The sequence below is a fragment of the Eptatretus burgeri genome, chromosome 6 (genome assembly GCF_056783735.1).
Source record: "Eptatretus burgeri isolate ZD-2024b chromosome 6, Ebu_testis_v1, whole genome shotgun sequence".
Taxonomy (NCBI): Eukaryota; Metazoa; Chordata; class Myxini; order Myxiniformes; family Myxinidae; genus Eptatretus; species Eptatretus burgeri.
Genome location: NC_140966.1, coordinates 45,314,039 through 45,341,441, shown reverse-complemented (window position 1 = coordinate 45,341,441; position 27,403 = coordinate 45,314,039). Strand labels below are relative to the sequence as shown.

The 27,403-nt window shown below is 41.0% G+C and overlaps 1 protein-coding gene across 6 annotated transcripts in view; it reads left to right on the top strand.

Annotated features, from left to right (window-relative positions):
* Positions 1–27,403, top strand: part of LOC147024670 (uncharacterized) — a 114,182-nt gene that overhangs the window by 54,645 nt on the left and 32,134 nt on the right. For 5 of the 6 annotated variants that reach the window (XR_015059137.1, XM_085884799.1, XM_085884796.1 and 2 more), the window contains exons 17-20: positions 15,159–15,383; positions 17,106–17,665; positions 17,844–17,963; positions 24,580–24,697. Coding sequence is in view for 5 of the 6 variants with exons in the window: in XM_085884799.1 (XP_085740925.1) it covers positions 15,159–15,383; positions 17,106–17,665; positions 17,844–17,963; positions 24,580–24,697 (1,023 nt within the window). In the remaining variant the exon portion in view is untranslated. The remainder of the gene's footprint in view (positions 1–15,158; positions 15,384–17,105; positions 17,666–17,843; positions 17,964–24,579; positions 24,698–27,403) is intronic. The other variant, XM_085884800.1, reaches the window with a different exon arrangement.

Below are 27,403 nucleotides of genomic sequence, written 5' to 3'. Positions count from 1 at the left end.
AATTTCTCTAACATTTTTTTGGGGGGGGGGTAGCGATATTTTTGGGGGGGTTGGAAATCGCAAAATATGTAGAAATGCAAAAAAATATTTCTATTTTTTGGGGGGGGTAACAATTTTTTTTTGGGGGGGGTGGAAATCACTTAAAACATGTAGAAATGCAAAAAAAAAAAAATTCCCCAAACATTTTTTTTTGGGGGGGGGGGGTTGGAAATCACTTAAAATATGTAGAAATGCAAAAAAAAATTTTCTCCAACAATTTTTTTTGGGGGGGGGGGGGGTAAAAAAAATTTTCTGGGGGTTGAAAATCACTTAAAACATGTAGAAAAAAAAAATTTTCTCTAACATTTTTTTCTATCTGTCAGGGACGAGAATCAGGTCAGAAACAAAAAATTTTGTCAGGTCAGGTTCGATCTGTGACCTGCTACAGGTACCATGTAAACCTGTACTAACCTGTTCCATGGTCGGGTTGTCGGCGACTAAACCGTCTCCCCCACCAGGTTTTCTGGTGAGGAGGGTGTTTGGATATGGACACCCAGCAGGATTAAAAACAAAACCTGTCAAAGGGCGGAGGAGCTAATTGTGAGCCAACGGCCATCCATATCTAGTGCCCAACTGTGTCTGCGGACGTCCTCCTGCAGTTGGGTTACTTCTTATTAGGAGGTTGGTGGCAGGATTTGCACTCCAGCCACCGTAAAACGCTTCATTCCGCAAAACGCAAAAACGCAAAAAAATCTGAAAACCCACTCCGTGGGAGTACCTCCTGTGCAGCTTCCCTTCGCAGGGGCAGCTCACCGGATGATGGGATTGGGGCAAAGCCTTCGGGACCCCCAATCTTTGATAGGAGGGAAACCACGGGGTAACATCCCTGGGTCAGATTGCGGGAGAGTGTGTCGGAGTGGTGCTGAGGTGTCGTCCACCAGGCGGCGGTCTCCTTGGGTTAACCTGAGGCGGTCCCTTCCGGTGGGTGCCTGGAATGTCCTATCCCTAAGAGGATGATCACCTGTCTCTGTTATCATCTGAGCTCAAGCGTTTGGACATCGGGGTTGCAGCTCTCTCTGAGGTTCGGAGACCGGATTGCGGCGAGATAATGGTGGGTGGTTACACCTACTATTGGTCTGGTCGCTCTGATGGTTACCATACCCAAGGAGTTGCTGTAGCTGTGTCCAATAAGCTGACCCCAATGATAATTGAGGTAACACCGGTCAACGAGCGTATTATGAGATTAAGGATTCGTCACTCCTTAGGTGTCATTTCCCTGGTCTCTATTTATGCTCCGACTGAGGCGAGTGATGTTACCGTGAAGGACACATTCTACGCCACACTCGAGTCTGTGGTTGATCAGTGCCCCAGACGAGATACACTTCTAGTCTTGGGGGATTTCAATGCATCGACTGGAACTGATAGGGATGGTTATGAGGTGTGTGTTGGTCCCCATGGGTCAGGAACTATGAACCAGAATAGCACTAAGTTCCTTGACTTTGCAAGAAGTCATGGACTTAGGGTGGCTGGTTCATGGTTCAGCGCCCGCAAAGCTCATCGCTGGACTTGGTATTCCAACGCTGGCGGTGTGGCAAAGAGATTGACCATGTCCTCATTGACGGTCGCTGGAGGATGATCCAGAACTGCAGGGTCTACCGAGTGCTCAGTTCCTCAATACTGACCACAGGCTTGTTGTAGCAACTCTAAAGCTGCACCTTAAATCCTGGAGAATGGTACCATCCCAGCCTAGGCTGGATGTTGCCAAGCTCAGGGATGAGAGAGTAGCTGAGGAGTTTGCGAACAGGCTGAGTGGACACTTGGGGGGTCTGGGTGCTTTGGGGGGTCCTGAAGAGTTGTGGAACACCTTCAAGACCACCGTCCTTGATGTTGCCGGTGGATGCCTTGGAGTTCACCGCATGGCAAAGAAGAATTTTGTCTCTCAAGGGACACTGGATACCATTGACCAGAGTCGCAGGGCCAGGCTGAATGGCAGAGCTGAGCTGTTCAGGGAGCTGAGGCGTAAAACTGTACGTGCACTGAGGGTGGACAAGGAGGCCTATGTGCGAGGAATCTGTGAGGGGGTAGAGCATCACCTGTGGACAGGTGATTCTCGTCCCGCTTACAGGGAATTCGCGCATTACGTTCATCCAAGCCCATCCCTCGGAGCACTGCAGTTCGAGCAGAGAGTGGTAGGCTCTTGACAGAGGAGTCTGAAGTGAAGGCCCGCTGGGCCGGTTACTTCGAGCGGTTGTACCAGGCTGATCCCCCAGCTGTCGAGTTGGACGTCAAGGGTGTTACAATCCCTGTTGCTGACCCTCGAATCAACTGTGGTCCACCATCGCTTGTGGAAACACGGGCTGCGGTGAACCAGTTGAAACGGGGCAAAGCTCCAGGGATCTGTGGCATCCATGCCGAACTTCTCAAGGCTGGTGGAAATGCTGCACTCGTGTCGTTGCATGCAGTTTTGTGCTCTGCCTGGAACACAGGCATCATCCCAACTGACTGGAAGAGGGGCCTTGTTGTCCCTCTCTGGAAAGGAAGGGTGATCGCCAAGACTGCAACAACTACCGAGGGGTGACGCTGCTCTCAGTGCCGGGCAAGGTCTTTGCTCGGATAATTCTTGATAGGGTTCGCCACCATCTGCTTGAGCACCAGCGTCCAGAGCAGTCAGGCTTTACACCAAAGAGGTCAACGATTGACCGTATCCTTGCACTTCGTGTACTCACCGAACGCAGACGAGAGTTTCGGCAGGGGCTGCTTGCAGCCTATGTTGATCTCTGTAAAGCGTTCGATTCAGTGAATCGGGATGTCCTCTGGAGGATTCTTGGTCTTCGTGGGGTGCCACCAAAACTGATCGATCTGATGTCTGAACTCTACTCTGGTACTGAGAGTGCTGTGAAGTGTGGTGGTACCGCCTCTGACTTATTTCCAGTTGTTACTGGAGTTCGTCAGGGATGCGTACTTGCCCCCACACTTTTCAGCACTTGTATGGACTGGATTTTTGGGAGGATGTCGGAGAGATCAAGTTGCGGTGCATCGTTTGGCAATGTCAAGATCTCGGACCTTGATTTTGCAGATGATGCAGTCATCTTTGCGGAGACTTTAGACATCCTCTTGGGGGCCCTCGAGGTGCTGAATGAGGAGTCGGAGCCGTTGGGATTACGGATTTCTTGGGTCAAAACAAAGATCCAGGCTTTCGGTGACATCTTGGATGCTGCTGTCCTGTCTGTGTCTGTTTGTGGTGAGGATGTTGAGGTCGTGGATAGATTCACTTACCTTGGCAGTGATATTCATGTCTCCGCAGGTTGTGAGCCGGAGGTCAATAGACGTCTGGGTCGGGCCTGGGGAGTCATGGATTCACTGGATCATGGGGTGTGGCGCTGCCGGTACCTGTGCGGGAGGACGAAAGTCCGAGTCTTCAGGTCCATGGTACTTCCAGTCTTGCTCTATGGGTGCGAGACTTGGACTTTGACCAAGGATCTGAGACGGAGACTTAATTCCTTTGGTACCAGGTCTCTTCGGAGAATCCTTGGCTATCGCTGGTCGGATTTTGTGTCCAACGAGCGGTTGCTGAGAGAGACTCGGATGAGATTTGTTACCTGCATAGTCCGTGAGCGTCAGCTGCGGCTGTATGGACATGTGGCTTGTTTTCCTGACGCTGATCCTGCTCACCAGATTCTCTCAGCGAGGGAGTCTCATGAGTGGAGGAGGCCAGTGGGCCGACCACGTGCCTCATGGTTACAGCAGGTTGATCATCATCTCAAGGAGATGGGGATGGGCCTGGCATCTGCCTGGGGGATGGCCAGACGGAGGCCCCTGGAGTACCGGCGGAAAGTGGACGCAGCGACGCGCTGTTCTGGCACATGCTCCCATACCTGACCCCATGTAGAAATGCAACAAAAAAACTTCTTTTTTGGGGGTGGGGGTAACAATTTTTTTGGGTGGGGTTGGAAATCACTTAAAACATGTAAAAATGCAAAAAAAAAATTCTCACAATTTTTTTTGGAGGGGGCGGGGGGGGTTGGAAATCACAAAATATGTAGAAATGCAAAAAAAAAAAATTTCTCTAACAATTTTTTTTTTGGGGGGGGGACCAAATCCAAAATTTAATGGCATGATCCTTGGACCATACCTAATCCCCCACCAAGTTTTGTTGAAATCCGTCGAGGAGTTTTTCCGTAATACTGTTCACAAACAAGCAAACAAACACACAGGAAGGGGTGAAAACAGTAACCTCCATCCATATTTGAAGATGGCGGAGGTTAAATACTAGAGGGGGAGCACTCGGGAGAGTGCAAAACCTCCGCCGCCAATATTGATGGGTCACAGAAGTGAACCTTATATCTTATTCATTAAATATGATGTCAACAGTGCTAACAGTTATAGTTCTTTTCTCCATTTTTTTTTTTTTTTGGGAGGGGGGGGGTTGGAAATCACTTAAAACATGTAGAAATGCAAAAAAAAAAATTTTTCTCTAACATTTTTTTTTGGGGGTAACAATATTTTTTTTGGGGGGGGTTGGAAATCACAAAATATATAGAAATGCAAAAAAAAATTTCTATTTTTTTGGGGGGGGGGTAACAATTTTTTTTGGGGGGGGGTTGAAAATCACTTAAAACATGTAGAAATGCAAAATATATATATTTTCTCTAAAAAAATTTTTGGGGGGGACCAAGTCCAAAATTTAATGGCATGATCCTTGGACCATACCTACCCCCCCCCCCACCAAGTTTCGTCGAAATCCGTCGAGGAGTTTTTCGTAATACTGTTCACAAACAAACAAATAAACAAACAAACACACAGGAAGGGGTGAAAACAGTAACCTCCATCCATCTTCGAAGATGGCGGAGGTTAAATACTAGAGGGGGAGCACTCGGGAGAGTGCAAAACCTCTGCCGCCAATACTGCTGGGTCACTCAAGTGAACCTTATATCTTATTCATTAAATATGATGTCAACAGTGCTGACAGAGTTATAGTTCTTTTCTCCAACATTTTTTTTTGCGGTGGGGTGGGGGGGGGAGTTGGAAATCACTTAAAACATGTAAAAATGCAAAAAAAAAAATCGAAATTTTGTTGAAAAAAAAAGTTGCAAAAATTTTTTTTTCTCTAACAATTTTTTTTGGGGTGGTGGTTGGAAATCACTTAAACATGTATAAAAGCAAAAAAAAAAAATTCTTTTTTTTGGGGGGGGGGGTAACAATTTTTTTTGGAGGGGTTGGAAATCACTTAAAACATGTAAAAATGCAAAAAAAAAAATTTTCAAACATTTTTTTGGGGGGGTTGGAAATCACTTAAAATATGTAGAAATGCAAAAAAAATTTTCTCTAACAATTTTTTTTTTGGGGGGGTGACAAAATTTTTTTTGGGGGGTTGGAAATCACTTAAAACATGTAGAAATGCAAAAAAAATTATTTTTTGGGGATGGGGTAACAATTTTTTGTGGGGGGTTGGAAATCACTTAAAACATGTAAAAATGCAAAAAAAAAATTTCTCACAATTTTTTTTGGGGGGCGGGAGGGTTGGAAATCACAAAATATGTATAAATGCAAAAAAAAAAATTTTCTCTAACATTTTTTTGGGGGGGGTAACAATATTTTTTTGGGGGGGTTGGAAATCACAAAATATGTAGAAATGCAAAAACAATTTATATTTTTTTGGTGGGGTTAGAAATCACAAAATATGTAGAAATGCAAAAAAATTCTATTTTTTGGGGGGGGTAACAATTTTTTTGGGGGGGGTTGGAAATCACTTAAATCATGTAGAAATGCAAAAAAAAACATTTCTCTAACAATTTTTTTTGGGAGGGGGGTTGGAAATCACTTAAAACATGTAGAAATGCAAAAAAAAAAAATTTCTCTAACAATTTTTTTGTGGGGGGGGACCAAGTCCAACATTTAATGGCATGATCCTTGGACCATACCTAACCCCCCCCCCCCACCAAGTTTCGTCGAAATCCGTCAAGGAGTTTTTCCGTAATACTGTTCACGAACAAACAAACAAACAAACAAACACACAGGAAGGGGTGAAAACAGTAACCTCCATCCATCTCTGACGATGGCGGAGGTTAAATACCAGAGGGGGAGCACTCGGGTGAGTGCAAAACCTCCGCCACCAAATCTGCTGGGTCACTGAAGTGAACCTTATATCTTATTCATTAAATATGATGTCAACAGTGCTAACAGTTATAGTTCTTTTCTCCATTTTTTTTTTTTTGGGGGGGGGGGTTGGAAATCACTTAAAATATGTAGAAATGCAAAAAAAAAATTCTCTAACAATTTTTTTTGGTGGGGGTAACAATTTTATTTGGGGGGGGGGGTTGGAAATCACTAAAAACATGTAGAAATGCAAAAAAAAAGAAATCGAAATGTTGAAAAAAAAGTTGCAAAAATTTTTTTTCTCTAACAATTTTTTTTGGGGGGGGTTGGAAATCACTAAAAACATGTAGAAATGCAAAAAACAAAATTCTATAACAATTTCTTTTGGGGGGGTTGGACATCACTTAAAACATGTAGAAATGCAAAAAAAAAAAATTCTCTAACAATTTTCGGGGGGGGTAACAATTTTTGGGGAGGTTGGAAATCACTTAAAACATGTAGAAATGCAAAAAAAAATTTTTAATCTTTTTTTGGGCGGGGGGTAACAATTTTTTTTGGGGGGGGTTGGAAATCACTGAAAACATGTGTTAATACAAAAAAAAAATTTTTCTCTATTTTTTTTTGGGGGGGGGGGTGGTGGGACCAAGTCCAAAATATAATGGCATGATCCTTGGACCATACCTAACCCCCCCACCAAGTTTCGTCGAAATCCGTCGAGGACTTTTTCCGTAATACTGTTCACAAACAAACAAACAAACAAGCATTCATAGACTGGTACTTACGAAATCGTCAACTTGACCTCTGACCTTGTCTAATAAAAGCTGTCTCTAGAGAAGGTAATGACGCAAACCAGAAGTTTCTACGATGATTCTGTTCCAAACCATCAAAATCGAATGTTTTGGATGTTTGACCTCACTGTGACCTTGACCTTTGACCGATTGTGACCAAAATCTAATCAGCGCTAGCCACCACCCTCCTGAATCACGTGCTGTAATTTGACATTGGTAGCTTCTTCCGTTCTCGAGTTATCATTTTTTGGATGTTTGACCTCACTGTGACCTTGACCTTTGACCGATTTTGACCAAAATTTAATCAGCACAAGCCATCACCCTCCTGAATCACGTGGTACAATCTGACATTGGTAGCTTCTTCCGTTCTCGAGTTATCTGTACCAAACCATCAAAAATCGAATATTTGACCTCACTGTGACTTTGACCTTTGACCGATTTTGACCAAAATCTAATCAGCACTAGCCATCACCCTCCCGAATCACGTGGTGTAATTTGACATTGGTAGCTTCTTCCGTTCTCGAGTTATCGTGCCTACAAACAAACAAACAAACAAACAAGCAGTCATAGACTGGGACTTACAAAATCGTCAACTTGACCTCTGACTTTGTCTCATAAAAGCTTTCTCTAGAGAAGGTAGCGACGCAAACGAGAAGTTTCTACGATGATTCTGTATCAAACCATCAAAAATCGTAACGTCGACCGAAGCAAAAATCTCCATTTCTCCACGCAATTATATTATACCTAAACGTAACTCAACGACGCGTCTGCTCGAGAGCACTGCATCATGGGATGACCCGTGACCCGTCGAGTAAAATATTTTTCATTCAATCTTAAAATGTCTCCAAAACATCGGATTTTTACCAGAATTTCGACAACCGAGTTTTAAGCGTCCTAAGTGATCGCAAAAACCGAAGACAAAATTAAAATCGAAGTTAAAACGAACTCGTAACGTCGAGCGAAGCAAAAATACTCCATTTCTCCCCATGAATTTACGGAATTATGTTTGACCTCACTGTATAGCCTGGTGTTGGCGCAGTGGTTATGGCAGCGGCTTGGGATCCAAAAGGTCCTGAGTTCAAACCCCGTTGGGCTACTGAATTAATACACCAGGGGGTTGACTCAGCCCGTCATCCTTCCGAGGTCGGCGAAATGAGTACCAGTGTACTGGGCCGGTGTATACCCCGGTTAAAATAGGTGTACCATATCCCTGTGTCGTAAGAGGTGACCAGGGTTGCGTCAGGAAGGGCATCCGGCGTAAAACATGTGCCAAATCACTATGCGGATCATACGGATGATCCGCTGTGACGACCCCGAACGGGAGCGGCCGAAAGAAGAAGAAGAAGAGAGGATGTTTGACCTCACTATGACCTTGACCTTTGACCGATTTTGACCAAAATATAATCAGCACTAGCCATCACGCTCCTGAATCACGTGGTGTAATTTGACATTGGTAGCTTCTTCCGTTCTCGAGTTATCGTGCCTACAAAAACAAACAAACAAAGAAACAAACAAACGGAAGTCATCAATATACTTTCGAAATCTTTAGATTTCGTAAGTAACAAACAAACAAACAAGCAGTCATCGACTGGTACTTACGAACTCATCAACTTGACCTCTGACCTTGTCTAATAAAAGCTGTCTCTAGAGAAGGTAGCGACGCAAACCAGAAGTTTCTACGATGATTCTGTACCAAACCATCAAAAATTGAATGTTTTGGATGTTTGAACTCACTGTGATCTTGACCTTTGACCGATTTTCACCAAAATCTAATCAGCGCTAGCCACCACCCTCCTGAATGACGTGGTGTAATTTGACATTGGTAGCTTCTTCCATTCTCGAGTTATCATTTTTTGGATGTTTGACCTCACTGTGACCTTGACCTTTGACCGATTTTGACCTAAATCTAATAAACGCTAGCCACCACCCTCCTGAATCACGTGGTGTAATTTGACATTGGTAGCTTCTTCCGTTCTCGAGTTATCATTTTTTGGATGTTTGACCTCACTGTGACCTTGACCTTTGACCGATTTTTACCTAAATCTAATGAGCGCTAGCCATCACCCTCCTGAATCACGAGGTATAATTTGACATTGGTAGCTTCTTCCGTTCTCGAGTTATTTGTACCAAACCATCAAAAATCGAATATTTGACCTCACTGTGACCTTGACCTTCGACCGATTTTGACCAAAATCTAATCAGCACTAGCCATCACCCTCCTGAATCACATGGTGTAATTTGACATCAGTAGCTCCTTCCATTCTCGAGTTATCGTGCCTACAAACAAACAAACAAGCAGTCATAGACTGGTACTTACGAAATCGTCAACTTGACCTCTGACCTTGTCTAATAAAAGCTGTCTCTCAAGAAGGTAGCGACGCAAACCCGAAGTTTCTACGATGATTCTGTACCAAACCATCAAAAATCAAATGTTTTGGATGTTTGACCTCACTGTGACCTTGACCTTAGACCGATTTTGACCAAAATCTAATCAGCGCTATCCACCACGCTCCTGAATGACGTGGTGTAATTTGACATTGGTAGCTTCTTCCGTTCTCGAGTTTTCATTTTTTGGATATTTGACCTCACTGTGACCTTGACCTTTGACCGATTTTGACCAAAATCTAATCAGCACTAGCCATCACCCTCCTGAATCACGTGGTGTCATTTGACATTGGTAGCTTCTTCCGTTCTCGAGTTATCGTGCCTACAAACAAACAAACAAACAAACAAACATACAAACAAACAAACAAAGAAACGGAAGTCGTCAATATACTTACGAAATCTTTAGATTTCGTAAGAAACAAACCGAAGTCATCAATATACTTACGAAATCTTTAGATTTCGTAATTAACAAACACACAAACAAACTTGAGGGGGAGCACTATGTAGAGTGCAAAACCTCCGCCGCCAATACTGCTGGGACACTTAAGTGAACCTGATATCCTATTAATTGTAGGTCAAAACGGATCATACTCGACTGAACCACGATTGAATAAACTAAACTAGATTGACGCGCATGTAGAAATGCCAAAAAAATAGAATCGAAAATTTTTTGAAAAAAAAAGTTGCAAATTTTTTTTTTCTCTTACAAATTAATTTTTTGGGGTTGGATATCACTTAAAATATGTAGAAATGCAAAAAAAAATTTTTTTCTCTAACAATTTTTTTTTGGTGGGGGGTAACAATATTTTTGGGGGGGGTTAGAAATCACTTAAAACATGTAGAAATGCAAAAAAAAATCTTTTTTGGGGGTAACAATTTTTTGGGGGCGGGGGGTTGGAAATCACTTAAAATATGTAGAAATGCAAAAAAAAAAAAAAAATTTTCTCAAACAATTTTTTTTGGGGTGGGGGTGTAACAATATTTTTTGGGGGGTGGAAATCACTAAAAACATGTAGAAATGCAAAAAAATTTTTGTCTATTTTTTTGGGGGGGGTAAACAATTTTTGGGGGGTAACAATTTTTTGGGGGGGGTAAAAAAATTTTTGGGGGGGGTGGGGTTGAAAATCACTTAAAACATGTAGAAATGCAAAAAAAATTTTTTTTTTTGTCTAACAATTTTTTTTTAGGGGGGGGACCAAGTCCAAAATTTAATGGCATGATCCTTGGACCATACCTAACCCCCCCACCAAGTTTCGTCGAAATCCGTCGAGGAGTTTTTCCGTAATACTGTTCACAAACAAACAAACAAACACACAGGAAGGGGTGAAAACAGTAACCTCCATCCATCTTCGAAGATGGCGGAGGTTAAATACTAGAGGGGGAGCACTCGGGAGAGTGCAAAACCTCTGCCGCCAATACTGTTGGGTCACTCAAGTGAACCTTATATCTTATTCATTAAATATGATGTCAACAGTGCTGACAGAGTTATAGTTCTTTTCTCCATTTTTTTTTGGGGGGGGGGGTTGGAAATCACTTAAAATATGTAGAAATTGAAAAAAAAATTCTCTAACAATTTTTTTTGGTGGGGGTAACAATTTTATTTGGGGGGGGGGTTGGAAATCACTAAAAACATGTAGAAATGCAAAAAAAAGAAATCGAAATGTTGAAAAAAGTTGCAAAAATTTTTTTCTCTAACAATTTTTTTTTTTTTTTGGGGGGTTGGAAATCGCTTAAACATGTAGAAATGCAAAAAAAAAAATTTTGGGGGGTAACAAATTTTTTTGGGGGGGGTTGGAAATCACTTAAAATATGTAGAAATGCATAAAAAAATTTTCTATAACAATTTTTTTTGCGGGGGGGGTTGGAAATCACTTAAAACATGTAGAAATGCAAAAAAAACATTTCTCTGACAATTTTTTTTGGTTGGGGGGTAAAAAAAAAAATTTGGGGGGGGGGGGGTTGGAAATCACTTAAAACATGTGGAAATGCAAAAAAAAATTTTTTTTTCTCATATTTTTTTTTGGGGGGGGGGACAAAGTCCAAAATTTAATGGCATGATCCTTGGACCATACCTAACCCCCCCACCAAGTTCCGCCGAAATCCGTCGAGTTTTTTCCGTAATACTGTTCACAAACAAACAAACAGAAAGGGGTGAAAACAGTAACCTCAATCCATCTTCTAAGATAGCGGAGGTTAAATACTTGAGGGGGAGCACTCAGGAAAGTGCAAAACCTCCGCCGCCAATACTGCTGGGTCACTGAAGTGAACTTTATATCTTATTCATTAAATATGATGTCAACAGTGCTAACAGTTATAGTTCTTTTCTCCATTTGGGGGGGGGGGGGTGGGTTGGAAATCACTTAAAACATGTGGAAATGCAAAAAAAGAAATCGAAATTTTGTTGAAAAAAAGTTGCAAATTTTTTTTTCTCTAACAATTTTTTTTGGGGGGGGATCACTTAAAACATGTAGAAATGCAAAAAAAAATTCTCTAACAATTTCTTTTGGGGGAGGTTGGAAATCACTTAAAACATGTAGAAATGCAAAAAAAAAATTCTCTAACAATTTTTTTTTGGGGGGGGTAATAATTTTTTTTTTTTTTTTGGGGGGGGGGGTTGGAAATCACTTAAAACATGTAGAAATGCAAAAAAAAAAAAAAAAATCGAAATTTTGTTGAAAAAAAATAGCAAAAATTTTTTTTCTCTCGCAATTTTTTTGTTGGGGGGGGAATCACTTAAAACATGTAGAAATGTAAAAAAATATTTCTATAACAATTTCTTTTGGCAGGGTTGGAAATCACTTAAGACATGTAGAAATGCAAAAAAAAAAAAAAATTTCTCTAACAATTTTTTGGGGGGCAGGGGCGGTAACAATTTTTGGGGGGGAGGGGCGGTAACAATTTTTGGGGGGGTTGGAAATCACTTAAAACATGTAGAAATGCAAAAAAAATTTCCCTCTATTTTTTTGGGGGGGGTAACAATTTTTTTATGGGGGGGTTGGAAATCACTTAAAACATGTATAAATGCAAAAAAAAAAAAAATCTTTCTTTTTTTGGGGGGGGGGGTGGGGGGACAAAGTCCAAAATTTCATGGCATGATCCTTGGACCATACCTAACCCCCCACCAAGTTTCGTCGAAATCCGTCGAGGAGTTTTTCTGTAATACTGTTCACAAACAAACAAACAAACAAACAAACAAACAGAAAGGGGTGAAAACAGTAAGCTCCATCCATCTTCGAAGATGGCGGAGGTTAATAATAAACGCATTCTCTCCTGAACAATCTTATCCAAAACCTCCACTTTCTGAGGCAAAGACATCACTTTCCTAAACTTTTTTGCACTTGGTTCACGACTGGCAGTCGTTTTCCTCTTGGGAGCCATGGTTAAAAATCAATAAGGGCAATAATATCAGAATACAAAGGAATTGATTACGATTACACAGAAGATTACACCGAATGTACCGTTGATGTGGAGATAGGTACAGTACAGTACTGTACGCACTGCATGTCTCAGTTGCAACCTTCATCGCAACAGCACCGCAACAGCACCGCTAATTTATAATTATATGCGCAAAGTCAAATTATATGTGTAAGGTCGATACTGTTAACAATAATCACTTTTCTCCATCGTTTTATGTTTCAACATCATTATTAAAGGGAAACAAGAAAAAGCTGATGTTGGGAGATAACCATCATAACTCAGCTCAAAAACCCTGATTGGTCGAAATTATACCCTGCGATAACTAAATCAGTGCATAAGAGGTTGCCCGCGATTGGTGAAAAACCACAATATTCAAACCTGTGATACTTAAGTATTTACTGTTTCTGGAAATTTACGATAAGGCAAATGAGGAATTCAGGTTTAATTTTCGACATACGGAGGTAAGAATTGCTATAACAGAAATTTTGCATCTCAAAAACATCTAAACATATTTCAGAGGATGAGGAGGAGATTGGGACCATACTCTGTGCAGAGTGTTGGTGATGCTTAAACAGTCTCCTTGGCTATTGGGAATAATCCTGGACGGGTCACCACTCCGACACAGTATACCAGCAAGCTGGCACTCATTTTGCTGACCTCGGAAGGATGACAGGTCAAGTTAACCCCACCTGGTATTAATTCAACAGCTGAGCGGGATTTCAACTCAGGACCCTTGGATCCAAAGCCTGCCACCCTAACCATTAAACCAACACCAGGCATATATTTCAGAGGAAATATATATATATATATATATATATATATATATATATATATATATATATATATATATATATATATATATATATATATATATATATATATATATATATATGCATGATCTGTGTGTTTTATTTCCCGTTAGGGCATTTCATAATTGGCCGTTCGTCGATGCGTTTCATATTGCTTGATATATCACTCTTGCTTAACATATCTGGAAAGCGACCCTCGAGTGACAGTGGCAGCAGGAGTTAAACTTGATGTATTAAGGAGGTTTGATGAGGGGAAAAAACTGAGTGACATCGTGAAAGTGCTCAGTCCTTGCTACCTCCACAGTGGGCACAATAAAAGACAGTAAATGACAAAATAAGAACCAGTGCTCAACAAACCACCCCTCAGCCTTAAGACAAAGTATTTTAATAAAGTTTTAATATGAATTTTTTTTTTTTTACATCGTAGAGTTAAGAATTTGCTTTGTTGGAAGCTTTCTCCACTTTTACAAGGGGAGTATATGGGATAATTATATTTGATAAATGGAAATTCACCTAACGGTAGGATTATAAGGAACGTAACCCTTCCATATAATCGAGGGATGGGATTACTCTATCAACTTGAACACTGCAGAAGACAAATCGCCTTCTTGGCAATTCTGCAAATCTTCCATTTAGCAGTACTTGGCCAAAACATAACGTCATTTTACACCCCCCTCAACCAATCAAATTTTCCGCTCGCTTTCTCAGCATTGGGTCTATTGAGATTCATACAAAATCGCAGCTCGTCGGAAATATATGTCCTGCTTGGAAACACAAAGTGAGAGTTTAAAAGACCCTCCCAATGTTCTTTTTCTCAAGACTACATCGGGTAAGATGTTCGATGAACTTTCTAGTTTTATCAGTGTCAGCATGCATTGTTCTCACCATCATAGCTGGGAGGTGGTGCGCCCTGCCGATGTACACAACTCGTTCTCCCACATCAAACTGCTTTAGCACATCCATTTTACCTCTAAATTAATGATTTTCCTCACCTTCGATGCAGACACAGCAATTTCAACTGCCGGTCATTTTGCACACGTTTGCAGGGATTTGCTGAGGTTTAACAGGTGAAAACTCACAATAAATGTGCACATCACAACTGGATCTTAACCATTACTGTACGGCATTGATTTTAACTATGCGGTGTAGTGGTACAGTAGGTGTTATGTGTCATTGTAAACGCTTCCCACAGTAATTTGTGCACATTGTCATCTTTAAATTTTTAATTTTTCTATCTTCAAAACAACATTGTAATGAATGAATGCATTATAAATCGAATTATGTTCCCTGATTTGTCGGTGACATTCCAGTGAAACAACATAAATAGGAGCAACGTAAATAGAGGACTTGCTGTATATAAACTGTAGACTCAGAAAAACAAGGTGACAGAGCAAAGATTGGTAACATACTACACTGTGCGGTATATTTTTTGACATTTTGTTTTTGTTTTTTTCCCACTGATCTCAGGTTCATGAAATTAAGTCCAGAACAAAGGCATTAGGAGGCAACAATGCACTTTGACACAAATTTTAAGGAAATTTCATGAGTAGTCAAGGGTCAAATACAAATAGCACATGTGATTTGAACTTGGGTTCTTCATATCATGAGCCAGGAGTTAAGAAGGAAACACCATCAGGCCACCCAAAATCAACAGCAAATTTCTTTCCTTTTTCTGTTTCTACAGGTTTGGGCCCAGTGCCAGGCGAAGACAAATCAATCCGCTCGGGCCTACGTCAACCGCGTTCTTCCCATGTGTCAACCCAGTCTTTGCGGCCAATCCCTAATTCGAGTCACATATTGCAGGCAATCCCTGTTTCAGCTGAATATGCACATTCTACCCCTGTCTCTGGGCAATCAGGTGCAGTCAGCAAGACACAAAAGGATGTGCAATTCTCTGACACCAGCCCAGGTCAGACTCGTAGTTGTTTCAAAACTACAATCACACTTTCAGAAGTGTCTGTTTGTGTGTTTGTTTATGTGTATTATTTGAGAAGTGCCTGTTTGTTTATGTGTTTGTTTGTGTGTTTGTTTGACTTGTATGTACTCCTGAACCGCTGTATGAAATGAGTTTAAAATAGAACCACTGGACCTGCAGCTTATCTGGGCCCTGGCCTAATGTTGTCACCCAAATCTGTTAGCATTCTAACAGGTGGGTCGAAAGAAGAAGATTTTTGAAGAAATTTACGCGACCGCCATTTTGACGCACTTCCAGTCAAGTGATCGGCATGGCCTCCACAATTTAACGTCAGGACCCTGTCCTAATGTTGTAACCCAAATTTGGTAGTACTCTGACTGGCGGGTCTGGAGAAAAAAGATTTTTGAAGGAATTTATGTGATTTAACTAAAAATTGACTAAGTCGGCCATTTTTACACACTTCCGGTCACGCGATCAGAATGATCTCCACAATTTAACATCAGGACCCTGTCCTAATGTTGTAACCTAAATTTGGTAGCATTCCGACTGGTGGGTCTGGATAAGATTTTTGAAGAAATTTAGAAAGTTCACCATTTTAAAGCTACTTAAAGTCACATGACTGGAACCAACTTTGCAATCCCCATTAACAGTCAGGAGCAGAAGCTTGCTGCCAAATTTCAGCCGGATTGGACCAGCGGTCTAGCCGGAGTTATCGAAATAGGAGATGGACGGCCAGACAGACGGACAGACAGACAGATGGATGGGAGGGTACATGATGACATTACCTTCTTTGGAATTCCATTTCCAGATAAGCTAAAAACTGCTTTTTGTACTTGGGGTGTGAACAGGAAAGTTTTTTTGGAGTTAAAAAAACCGAATAGTCCCTGGGATTCAGCGTAGGGGTTCATTGGGGGGGGGGGCTAGGGGGAATTCTCTCCACGTAAATATGGGGATGATATAGCACCATCCCTAGTAGGAGGGGGTATTACAAGTCATACTAAAATGCTAATTCTGGGAGAATTAACCTGTTCGTAATTCTGAGGGAATTAACCCACCTCTAATTATTGGGGTATCAAGCTGCTTGTAAGGATGGGTTGTTCGCAAGTATCAGGAATTTATCAATCTTTGTTTGAATGGTCGAAGCAATATGAACGTTTTGCTTTCTCATTTGGCATGTATTTGTGAAAAACTTTGTGAAATACATCTGTCCTATTTGGTGCTTGGTTGGATATCAATCATGTGGTAAGGTTTTATTTGGGAATTAAATTGGCTGTCCCTAATTCTGAGCTCTGACTCTATGAGAAAATTTTAAGGTATAATGTTCATCATTCAACTTATTATGCCATCTGCCAATTTAAGAACATTAAGTACGTCTTTGCATCAGAGTTAATAAGAGTACAAGGAGGGTTTTGCATGTCCATGCTATTGTGAACATCGAATCTTACTCATGTAGCTGTGCCGACTTTCTTTTTGTGTGTAGTTTGGAATTTCGAGAAACCGACATGGAATTATTGTTCTCGAGATTTGTGGAAGTTGGTCACTTGGGCCTTGTACAGAAAGCATTATGATGGATCAGGAAACGTGTTCTAGTTTATTTTATAAAAGTCTCTTGGGGTACTCTGCGAGGAAGAACAAGCATTGCTCAGAGATTGAGGTTTGTCAAAACTCTGATGTCTAGCTCTTTTGCTTCTTTGTGTGCTGTTGAATTATTTGCAGATTGGAGTTCAGAAGAAGATGCTGAGGAAGATGTCAGTGGTGTGAAGGAGCAGCAGAAAGAAGAGAATGATATGAAAGAGGAAAGAGCAGTTTCTGTTGGTACTCAGCGAGGGTTATGGGACGAAGAGTCTGGTTTGGGCCTGTTGGCGCAATTTGCCACTTGGGCTGCGAGTGGCTTCCACTGCCAGGCTTCCCCACCACTCATGCTTCCTTCTTCTCAAGATAACTTGCACCTCGATCGGCCCAGTACTTTACCAAGCTCCATATCTGTCCTGCATCCCACGTCAAGTGTATCTCTAAATGGCAATGCAGAGGATGATGAGAATGCAGGAAAAGACAGAATCTGGAGTCTACAAGTGAGGGATTGGTTGTTGGCAAATAGCGGAGGCTCGGGGATTAGAAGGCCAATTCCAAGTGGACCTTGGGCACCTTGGGCATTGGCCCCTCCTGGACATGCTGGGGTTGAAGTTGAGATTGATGGTGATACCACCAGTGAAACAGAAAAGCATGACACAAGAAATGATGCAACAAATAAAAGAACTGGAGAGAGAAGTGGAATGGTAAGGATTGCTTTAATTTTAATCTTAGTTTTATTAAAAGGTCGTTTCACATTAATTTTATTTAGAATATTTCTTTGCTTGTGAAAGTGGAGATGAAACGTTGAATAATTGACAATAATTTATGTCACGTTGAACTGAAAGAGGGCGAGGATCTTAAAATGTTGTTTGGCATTTACAGCGTCATGACAGAACCGGTGTAACAGCCAAAGTCAACCCAACTCAAGCCACCTTTTCCACACCAGCGAGATTGGGTAAAAAAGGCAACAGAAACCAAGGACGTGGGCAGGAACCAAAAAAGGTCAATAACGTGTCACAATTTGCATAATTAACATTCCCACACCTCTTCTTACATTTCTGTGCCTGTGCAGGAAATTGATACTTTACTTCTACTACCATTACTACGACTACTATTATTATAATCACGACAAGTAGGCACCTCCGCCCGCCAGGCTCGAGTACCCGTATCGGCCCACTCATCATGGATGGCCGCTTTGTGTCCGGGGACTCAGAAACGTAAATATGTCAAGGATAGCAACGCGACCAATATAGTAATCAGTAGGATGAGTCATGAGGTGAGGAAAACGTGGGATAAAGACACCACACTGTAATCACCAGGATGAGTCATGAGATGAGGAAAATGTGGGATAAAGACGCCGCACTGTAATCACCAGGATGAGTCATGAGATGAGGAAAATGTGGGATAAAGACGCCACATTGTAATCACAAGGATGAGTCATGAGATGAGGGAAATGTGGGATAAAGACACCGCACTTTAATCAGTATGATGAGTCATGAGGTGAGGAAAACGTGGGATAAAGACGCCACACTGTAATCAGTATGATGAGTCATGAGGTGAGGGAAATGTGGGATAAAGACGCCACACTGTAATCAGTATGATGAGTCATGGGGTGAGGAAAATGTGGGATAAAGACGCCGCACTGTAATCACCAGGATGAGTCATGAGATGAGGAAAATGTGGGATAAAGACGCCACACTGTAATCACAAGGATGAGTCATGAGATGAGGGAAATTTGGGATAAACACACCGCACTTTAATCAGTATGATGAGTCATGAGATGAGGAAAATGTGGGATAAAGATGCCACACTGTAATCACAAGGATGAGTCATGAGATGAGGGAAATGTGGGATAAAGACACCGCACTGTAATCAGTATGATGAGTCATGAGGTGAGGACAACGTGGGATAAAGACGCCACACTGTAATCAGTATGATGAGTCATGAGGTGAGGAAAATGTGGGATAAAGACACCGCACTGTAATCAGTATGATGAGTCATGGGGTGAGGAAAATGTGGGATAAAGACGCCGCACTGTAATCACCAGGATGAGTCATGAGATGAGGAAAATGTGGGGTAAAGACGCCACACTGTAATCACAAGGATGAGTCATGAGATGAGGGAAATGTGGGATAAAGACACCGCACTTTAATCAGTATGATGAGTCATGAGGTGAGGAAAACGTGGGATAAAGACCCCACACTGTAATCACCAGGATGAGTCATGAGATGAGGAAAATGTGGGATAAAGCCGCCACACTGTAATCACAAGGATGAGTCATGAGATGAGGGAAATGTGGGATAAAGACACCGCACTTTAATCACTATGATGAGTCATGAGGTGAGGAAAACGTGGGATAAAGACCCCACACTCTAATCAGTATGATGAGTCATGAGGTGAGGAAAATGTGGGATAAAGACGCCACACTGTAATCACAAGGATGAGTCATGAGATGATTGAAATGTGGGATAAAGCCACCGCACTTTAATCAGTATGATGAGTCATGAGGTGAGGAAAACATGGGATAAAGATGCCACACTGTAATCAGTAGGATGAGTCATGAGGTGATGAAAACGTGGGAGAAAGACGCCGCACTGTAATCAGTAGGATGAGTCAGGAGTTGAGGAAAACGTGGGAGAAAGACGCCGCACTGTAATTACAAGGATGAGTCATGAGGTGAGGAAAATGTGGGATAAAGACGCCACAGGGTCATTCCGTGCCAATCACCTAATTTTCAAAAACCTCCCCAGGTCACCTCCTCAGATTTTGCTGTAAAAATTCTTAAATGTAGATCTATATGGCTCTACCCACCATGCAAAAGATTACCTTTAAATTCCTCATAGTTTAAAAAATATCTATCTCTAGAGACCTTTGAAATTTGGCACTAAAAATGCCAAATGTGAAAAACGCATTTTTTTTCAAATTCAGTGGCTTATAATTTTATAATGGACTCCTCCAGAAAGTTAATATTGCAAATATTTACAAATTGACATCCACGTTTTTCAATTATGGCATCAGATAGCTTCTGGGATGCATATTTCTCACTCTATAGGAAGCTAAAAATTGCTTTTGGGCCAAAACGAACTAAAATAATGTGAAACTATAGGAGCCCTCCTGAAAATATAGAACAACTTATAATTTTTTCCTCATAACACAGTCATTATAGGGTCATTATCTATCCATAGATACATTTTTGTTGGGATAATACAGTTCGGTGATGAATTATAAAAGTTTAACATAAGTCCTTGCCTTCGATGACTCTAAAATGGACCAATTTTGTCCCCTGGTTTGACCATGTAGCTCGGGGTTTAGGATCTTCATTTTTTTTCGAAAGATTGCCTCATATAAGATGTATCTACTGACCGAATAATTTTATCTAACGCTCATGGCTTCATAGTAAAACAAATTTTTATTTACTTTCACGTTTTTTTTTATAATTACTCACTTTTTTCATATTCAGAGGTTTATAAATCTTAAATGGAACTATCCAGGAAAGAGTTACTGCAGAATTTTATAAACTGGTATACAAAATTTCAGAATGTGGCATCAGAATGTCTCTAGAAAGCACATACTCCAAGTTTTAGGAAGTCAAATATGGCAATTTGGCCCACTTGGTACAAAACAAGGTGAACTTGCAGGGGTGCGCATGAGGCTAAATTATGCTTCTTATTAGACATTAGTGATAAGGATGTTATTTATTCAGAAATACATGCTAATGATTACTTTCGTAAGCGATTGCAAATTATAAATTTGAACATATTTGATTAGTTTAGTAGCAGCTTTTTTATTTACAGATATACAGAGACAATGAATATTAGTAATTTTTATACCTTAGAACACTCTTTAATGACCTTTCATCTTTTATGACATTCATTATCATGATTATCTAGCACTCAGAGGCACAGAATTTTACATCTTAGAAAACAGGTCTTGAACATGCTTAAAGTCATGCTGTGACAGTTGGTACTGACGTCCACCAGATTTTATGTCAGGGGCCTCAACCACACAAAGAATGTCGAGTAATGGCACCCAGCATTGATCTTTCTTTTTTCTGGAGGCCATGAGAATATTCACCATTTCTGGTCAAAGTGGCATTTTCAACTTCCTACAGATCGAAACATATGCATTTATCAGCCATTCTGATAACAGATCCTTAAATGTCATATGCCAGTTTATAAATATCTGCAGTATCACTTTGCTAGAGTGTTCAGTTTCAGATTTATAAGCTCATGAATATGAAAAAAGTGAATAATTATAAAAAAACGTGCATGTAAATAAAAATTTATTTTAATATGAAGCCATGGGCGTTAGATAAAATTATTCGGTCAGTAGACACATCTTATATGAGGCAATCTTTCGGAAAAAAATGGAGATCCTAAACCCCGAGCCACATGGTCAAACCAGAGGACAAAATTGGTCCGTTTTAGAGCCCTCGGAGGCAAGGGCTTATTTTAAAACTTTTATAATTCATCATCTAACTGTATTATCCCAGCAAAAATGTATCTATGGACAGATACTGACCCTAAAATCACTGTTATGAGGAAAAAAATTCTAAGTTCCATATTTTCAGGAGGGCTCCTATAGTTTCACATTATTTTAGCTCGTTTTGGCCAAAAAGCCATTTTTAGCTTCCCATAGAGTGAGAAATATGCATCCCAGAGGCTATCTGATGCCATAATTGAAAAATTTGGATGCCAATTAGTAAATATTTGCAATATTATTTTTCTCGAGGAGTCCATTACAAAATTATAAGCCACTGAAGTTGGAAAAAAATGCCTTTTTCACATTTGGCATTTTTAGGGCCAAATTTCAAAGGTCTCTAGAGATAGATATTTTTAAAACTATGAGGAATTGAAAGCTAATCTTTTGCATGGTGGGTAGAGCCATATAGATCTACATTTAAGAATTTTTCCAGCAAAATCTGAGGAGGTGACCAGGGGACCCTTAGGTGAGTTGGCACGGAATGACCCCACACTGTAATCACCAGGGTGATTCAGGAGGTGAGGAAAACGTGGGATAAAGACGCCACACTGTAATCAGTAGGATGAGTCAGGACGTGAGGAAAACGTGGGAGAAAGACTCCGCACTGTAATCACCAGGATGAGTCATGAGATGAGGAAAATGTGGGATAAAGACACTGCACTGTAATCACAAGGATGAGTCATGAGGTGAGGAAAATGTGGGATAAAGATGTCGCACTGTAATCACCAGGATGAGTCATGAGATGAGGAAAAAGTGGGATAAAGACACTGCACTGTGATCATCAGGATGAGTCATGAGGTGAGGTACATGTGGGATAAAGACGCCTCACTGTAATCACCAGGATGAGTCAGGAGATGAGGAAAATGTGGGATAAAGACGCCGCACTGTATTCACCAGGATGAGTCATGAGGTGAGGACAATGTGGGATAAAGACGCCGCACTGTAATCACCAGGATGAGTCAGGAGATGAGGAAAATGTGGGATAAAGACACCGCACTGTAATCACCAGGATGAGTCATGAGGTGAGGACAATGTGGGATAAAGACTCCGCACTGTAATCACCAGGATGAGTCATGAGGTGAGGACAATGTGGGATAAAGACGCCGCACTGTAATCACCAGGATGAGTCATGAGGTGAGGATAATGTGGGATAAAAACACCGCACTGTAATCACCAGGATGAGTCATGAGGTGAGGATAATGTGGAATAAAAACACCGCACTGTAATCACCAGGATGAGTCATGAGGTGAGGACAATGTGGGATAAAGACTCCGCACTGTAATCACCAGGATGAGTCATGAGGTGAGGACAATGTGGGATAAAGACGCCGCACTGTAATCACCAGGATGAGTCATGAGGTGAGGACAATGTGGGATAAAGACTCCGCACTGTAATCACCAGGATGAGTCATGAGGTGAGGATAATGTGGGATAAAAACACCGCACTGTAATCACCAGGATGAGTCATGAGGTGAGGACAATGTGGGATAAAGACGCCGCACTGTAATCACCAGGACGAGTCATGAGGTGAGGACAATGTGGGATAAAGACTCCGCACTGTAATCACCAGGATGAGTCATGAGGTGAGGACAATGTGGGATAAAGACTCCGCACTGTAATCACCAGGATGAGTCATGAGGTGAGGACAATGTGGGATAAAGATGCCGCACTGTAATCACCAGGATGAGTCATGAGGTGAGGCCAATGTGGGATAAAGACGCCGCACTGTAATCACCAGGATGAGTCATGAGGTGAGGACAATGTGGGATAAAGACTCCGCACTGTAATCACCAGGATGAGTCATGAGGTGAGGACAATGTGGGATAAAGATGCCGCACTGTAATCACCAGGATGAGTCATGAGGTGAGGCCAATGTGGGATAAAGACTCCGCACTGTAATCACGAATATTGTATTCACTGCTGTGAGAGGTGAGGTAACACGAGTTGACAGCGGCTACACCCACGAGATGGGAATAATTGTGGCTGTTAAAAATCCGATCAATCATTTTCTTCTTCTGATTCTTCTTCTTCTTCTTGTGATTATTTTTTATTTTTTGATGGTCTAAGATTCGTGGAGGAGCTGCAAAACAAATCATGCACACACATTCAGACAAATACACGAGACAACACAGGTTTTGATTTCAGACAAACGCTGCTGCTGACCTTGAGGAAAGTGACGTAACCGCAGGGTAATCACCAGGATGAGTGTGGGATAAAGACGCCGCACTGTAATCACCAGGATGAGTCATGAGGTGAGGACAATGTGGGATAAAGACGCCGCACTGTAATCACCAGGATGAGTCAGGAGATGAGGAAAATGTGGGATAAAGACACCGCACTGTAATCACCAGGATGAGTCATGAGGTGAGGACAATGTGGGATAAAGACTCCGCACTGTAATCACCAGGATGAGTCATGAGGTGAGGACAATGTGGGATAAAGACTCCGCACTGTAACACATTCACATTCAAACATTCTTTTACACATTCAAACAAGTATAAGGATTACAAATATATTGCAGTCTGGTGACATCACATTCTTGCTACACACTCAGTGGGACAATGAAGTCAAATTTTCCCTCTCCCCACGGAATACCCACCCATGTTGTTTATCTGTGCTCTGTCCTCTAAATGCTAAGTGTCAAGTGAGGAAGCAACGTGTAACGTTTTTTGGCTTTGGTATAACTCGACCAGGGTCACAATCGAACCTCTGACCTCCCTGACTCAGATTGGACATTCTAACTATTATGTCACTACTGGGGATCACAAAGGTCTATTTCTGCCCCCCTCCTTACCTCCCCCCCACATTTCCAGTCCCCACCACTCAGAAGTGTTTGATTTTTTTCCCCTCCCAACCATATGACGCAATGACATGATATGATTGTACTGCTGTACAGTGAGATGACAATACTCCGAAACATTTCATAATTCTACCTAATATAACTTTTAGATCACACAAAAATGTTGAGGTTGTTTGGAAGTTGCAAACATTTTCAGCAAGAGTAAAGAAAAACAATCGATGATTTAAGTTTTTTTTTTTTAAAGTGCTGCTTATTGCTTAACAATTTTACTTTTCTCTTTCCTCATCCCAATCACCCTAATCCCTCACCCTCCTGTTGTTTTTTTCTGACCATATAGTCTCGTCCGGTGGGACGGCTGCTTCAAAGTTTTTGTGCTGACAAAGACTTTTCTCCTTATAGTAGTTCCGATTCAGAGACAGAAGAACATCATCCTTCGTCTCCATCCCATCCTCTGGGTACACAATTCATACCTATTTCGATTATCCTCATGTTATCGTGTCCCTTGATGTGGAATTTGAGTTAAACACACAACTTTCACAATTTAGCTGTCTTGGGCATGAAGCATAAATATTTATACTCAAGACTGTTATGTTGACAAGTCATGGGATAAGAAACAATACAGCTTTATTGCTGAGAAGTTATCAACAGGCTGATGGATGTCACGATACACAATGGTGCAGGTCACTGTAGGTGATGTCACGTCCGGAAATCGCATAACCTGGAAGGTATCCTGTAACGGAATCCCACACTTCCCCTTTCAAAGTTGCAGGATACATATAATGTATAGTATTCCTGTCATTCAACATCCTCCGTCAAAGAGCGCTGATGAGGTTGCGCATGTACAGTGACATCAGAAAGTATTCACACCCCTTGACTTTTGTCAAATTTTGTTGTTGCAGCCTGAATTTAAAAAAGGATTAAATTTACATTTTTTGTCACCGATGTACACAAAATACCCCATAATAACAAAAGTGAAAACATGTTTTCAGAAATTTTTACAAATATATTGAAAATGTAAAGCTGAAATGTCAAATTTACATAAGTATTCAGCCCCCTGCAATGACCAGGATGAGTCATGAGATGAGGAAAACGTGGTATAAAGGCGCCACATTGTAATTATTTTTTGATAGTGTAAGGTGGAGGAGCGAGATACTTTACATAAGTATTCAAATCCCGCTCAGCTGTTGAGTTAATACCAGGTGGGGTTAACTCGGCCTGTCATCCTTCCGAGGTCGGCAAAATGAGTGCCAGCATGCTGGTATACTGAGTCGGAGTGGAGACCCGTCCAGGATTGTGTCAGCCAAGGAGATTGTTGAGACAGCACCAACGCTCTGCACAGAGTATGGTCCCATTCTCCTCCTCCTCCTCAGCCCCGTGAGTCAATACTTTGTAGAAGCACCTTTCACAGGAATTACAGCTTCGAGTTTTCTTGGATATGTATGTATCAGCTTTTACACATCTGGATTTGGGGATTTTCTCCCATTCTTCCTTGCTGATTTGCTCAAGCTCTGTCAAGTTGGACTGGGAGTGTCGGTGAACAGCAATCTTCAACTCTTTCCATAGTTTATCAATGGGATTCAAGTCTGGGCTTTGGCTGGGCCACTCAAGGTCTTTCACATTGTTGTTCTGAAGCCATTCCTATGTTGCTTTGGCTGTATGTTTGGGGTATTGTCCTGTTGGAACGTAAATACTCGCTACAGTCTCAGGTGTTTTGCACTCTGAAGCAGGTTCTCAAGGATTTGCCTGTATTTGGCGCCATTCATTTTCCCCTCTATTCTTGCAAGTCTCCCAGTCCCTGCCAATGAAAAACATCCCCATAGGATGATGCTGCCCCCACCATGCTTCATGGTAGGGATGGTGCTGGATGGGTGAGAAGCTGTGCCAGACGTAGTGCTTTCCATTCAGGCCAAGTAGTTCAATTTTCTTCTCATTAGTCCACAGAATCTTTGCCTCATGCTCTCAGAGTCTATCACATGCCCTTTTGCAAACCCCAGGCATGCTGCCGTGTGCTCTTATTCTCAGGAGTGGCTTCCGTCTGGCCACTCTCCCATAAAGCCTAGATTTGTGAAGTGCTGCAGAGCCTGTTGTTCTTCTGGTTTGTTCTTCCATCTCAGTCAAGGAACTCTGCAGTTCTGTCAGAGTGGTCACTGTGTTCTTGGTTACCTCCCTGAACAAGTTTCTTCTTGCCCAGTTGCTCAGTTTGGTCAGATGGCCAGCTCTAGGAAGAGTCTAGGAAGAGGAAAAGTCTGGGTGGTTCATTATTCTTTCCATTTCCTAATGATGGAGCTCAATTTGCTCTACGGATCTTTCAAAACTCTAGAAACTGTTTTATACCTTTCCACAGATCTATTCCTTCTCACAACTTTATCTCGGAGTTCTACAGACAGTTACTTGGACTTCATGGGAGAGTTTCTGCTCCGACATGCATTGTCAACTGTGGGACCTCATATAGAAAAGTGTTTCTTTCTAAATCATGTCTAATCAGTTGACTTGGCCACAGGTGGACTCAAATCAAGTTGTGGAGACATCTCAAGGATGATCAAAGGAAATTGGATGCACCTCAGCTTAATTCAGAGTGCCATAGCAAAGGGGTTGAATACTTATTGACTCAAGACATTTCAGATTTTCATTTTTAATTTATTTGCAAAAATTTTGAAAGAAAAATTCCACTTTCACATTATGGGGTATTGTGTAGATCAGTGACCAAAAAACATATTTAGTTTAATCCATTTCAAATTCAGGCTGCAACACAACAAAATGTGAAAAAGTCAAGGGGTGTGAATACTTTCTGATGGCACTGTATATATATATATATATATATATATATGTATATGTATGTATATGTATGTATATGTATGTATGTATATATATATATATATATATATATATATGTATATATATATATATCTATATATATATATATATATATATATATATATTTATATATATATATATATATATATATATACATACATACATATACATACATATATATATATATATATGTATATATATATATATATATATATATATATATATATATATATATATATATATATATATATATATATATATATATATATATATATGTGTATATATATATATATATATATATATATATATATATATATATATATATATATATATATATATATATATAT